The sequence below is a fragment of the Penaeus monodon genome, chromosome 18, assembly GCF_015228065.2.
Source record: "Penaeus monodon isolate SGIC_2016 chromosome 18, NSTDA_Pmon_1, whole genome shotgun sequence".
In the NCBI taxonomy this organism is placed as follows: Eukaryota; Metazoa; Arthropoda; class Malacostraca; order Decapoda; family Penaeidae; genus Penaeus; species Penaeus monodon.
The window spans coordinates 25068702-25071201 of record NC_051403.1 but is presented as its reverse complement, the minus strand read 5'-3'; the positions used below and the strand labels follow the sequence as shown (position 1 = coordinate 25071201).

Genomic DNA, 2500 nt, shown 5'->3' with positions numbered 1-2500 from the left:
CTGAAACACTTAAAATCATGTCTCGGACCTCTTGAGCAACAGCTGCGAAACAAATGTGGATTGTTGCTCAACTTTTCAGATACTCTGTTTCGTGATTACTGCGCAACAAATTATCTTGGTTTGGACGTGGGCATGAAATCTTGTCTCGCAACTGTTTCGCAGCATTTTCGAGACATTTTACTGTTTCAGATACAGTGTTGAGCAACAATGTATCTTGGATCTGGGCTAAGCTTAAGTATTTCATATTCGCCTTTTCATTACTCTTTTAAATTAATTAATAACTATATTTTTTCTCTCTTCCATTTCCCTTCTTCCCGCTCACCCACCCACCCAATAACCCACTGGCCCACCTGCCCACTGACCCACCTACCAACTAACTCACCCACCTAATACCCACCTCCCCACTAACCCACCCACCCACTCGCCCTAACCAACCCAGATTCGCGTGGGCCACGAAATGAGGTCAGACGGAAACTTCTCGACCTTTGACCTCTTCGGCAACTCACCCCCATACTCGGTCAATGGCAGGGTCGTGCTGACCCAGCCCAAGGGCGTGGTGGGTCGCTTCCTCAGCGTCCAGATGATGCTGTCGATGAACTTGCGTGTGTGTGACTTAGTCCTTTTGGCAACGGATCTGAACTGAGGTTAAAGGCTGCTGGGTTTGCCTTGCTTTTTTGTGAGTGTGTGTGCGTGTGTGTGTGTGTGTATGTGTGTGTGTGTGTGTGTGTGTGTGTGTGTGTGTGTGTGTGTGTGTGTGTGTGTGTGTGTGTGTGTGTGTGTGTGTGTGTGTGTGGTGTGCGTGTGCGTGTGCGTGTGCGTGTGTGTGTGTGCGTGTGTGTGTGTGTGTGTGTGTGCGTGTGCGTGTGGTGAGTAGTTTGATATTTGATTTCGTTTTCTTTTGGACTTTGATTTTTTTCTCTCTCTCATATCATGTGCTATTATAGACTTCTGAATGTATCTTTTATGAACACGGGAGCAGTTCACACTTACATCTATGCTTTGTTCCTTTTCATAAGTGCACACTAGTAAATAAAGAAGGAGAAAAAGGAAAAAAGTAAATAGGTTAAATGAATAAATGAAATCGAATAAATAAATGAATAAACAGATTGATAAATCAAAACATATAAACAAATAAATAGATAAACTGAACAAATAAAAGTATTAGAAAATGGATTGCAAAAGTGTCCCAGACCAGCCTTTCGTAGTCAGTCACCCGCTGCTGCTCACTGGGGGAGGACGTGCCTTTTGCGGCTGTTGCATAAGGGCCACATCCCAAGCCACGAGTATGTTACTGTCTTTTCCCAGGTGTTTTATTGTTTCAAGTACTGATTTTTTTACCAACTATTTAGTATGTGAAAACCTTATCCGATCGTGAATTAGATAGGCCTAATTCCGATCATTTTTTTTTTTTTTTTTTGGTGATTAAAATTTTGAATACAATTGTTGATCCAGATTAAGAAGTTGAATGTTAAAATTAACAAGGGAAGGTGACACTCCTTAAACGACCATAATATTAATGTGAGCAAAACAAAATGTGTTAGTCTTAAATAAAGATTAAAATATTTACACGCGCGCGCGCGCGTGTATGTGTGTATAAATATATATGTATATATATATATATATATATATATATATATATATTCACCCTTACTTATGGAAGGAAAATATTGTATTAAGTTTTCTCAACCTTTCTCTGCCTTAAGGGCAGGAAAAAAATCAAAAGAAGATTATTATATAAGTTTATTTGTTATATTTAAATCTGTATCTGAAAATTAAATAATCTGAATTAAGTCACTTTGTAGGCAGACAGATCTCATTTCTGTATATATATACCGTATAAAACTTATATATTAACACTAACCATAAAGCTAATGCAATGCAAAAGAGAAAACTGAGCTTAAAAAAATAATAATAAAAAAAAAGATAAAAAGTTTAAAATAAATTCACTCATGAAATCACTATATCATAAATGGGAAAATACCAACAATAAAAAGAAGACACAGGAAGCCACGCTTTTCTTTCCTTCCCATAGCCGCTGATCCCAAACACTTCGGCCACCTGTTTCAATTCGTCGCAAAGTCGCGCACTGCCGTCCCCACCTCCACAATGGTCACGTCCCTCACCGTGCGGTTGTAGGCAATGTCCTCAACGATGGACATACCGGACACGACCTCGCCGAAAGGGCAGCAGAACTTGATATGACACTCCCCTAGCGCTATGCCGAACAGGGTCTCGTCCTCCGCCTTCCTGAAACTCCAGCCAGCCACCAGGCCCTTTCGCCCTGGCCGCTCGTGACCCTCATTCCACTCCAGACGATCCATCAGGGCGTGGGAGCTCGTGCCGTTCTCCGTCAGGTAGCGTCCCCCGCGGAGGCAGTCGATCCCGGCGGTCTCGGTGACGTCCAGGAACGCCGAGCCCTTCAGCGTTGGCCCGAGGTGTCCCTGGCACAGGGCGAGGAACTGCTGGCCGCGGCGGAGGTGGGTCCACACCTTGATGTTGA

The 2500-nt window shown here is 42.8% G+C and overlaps 1 protein-coding gene across 1 annotated transcript in view; it reads right to left on the bottom strand.

The window, feature by feature from the left end:
* Positions 1 to 1732: 1732 nt before the first annotated feature.
* The window catches only part of LOC119584348 (E3 ubiquitin-protein ligase TRIM11-like), a 5276-nt gene continuing 4508 nt past the window's right edge, over positions 1733 to 2500 (bottom strand). Inside the window, exon 4 of the mRNA XM_037932910.1 lies at positions 1733 to 2500. This exon is cut by the window's right edge and continues 85 nt beyond it. Within this exon, the coding sequence (XP_037788838.1) occupies positions 2064 to 2500 (437 nt within the window). The 3' untranslated portion in view covers positions 1733 to 2063.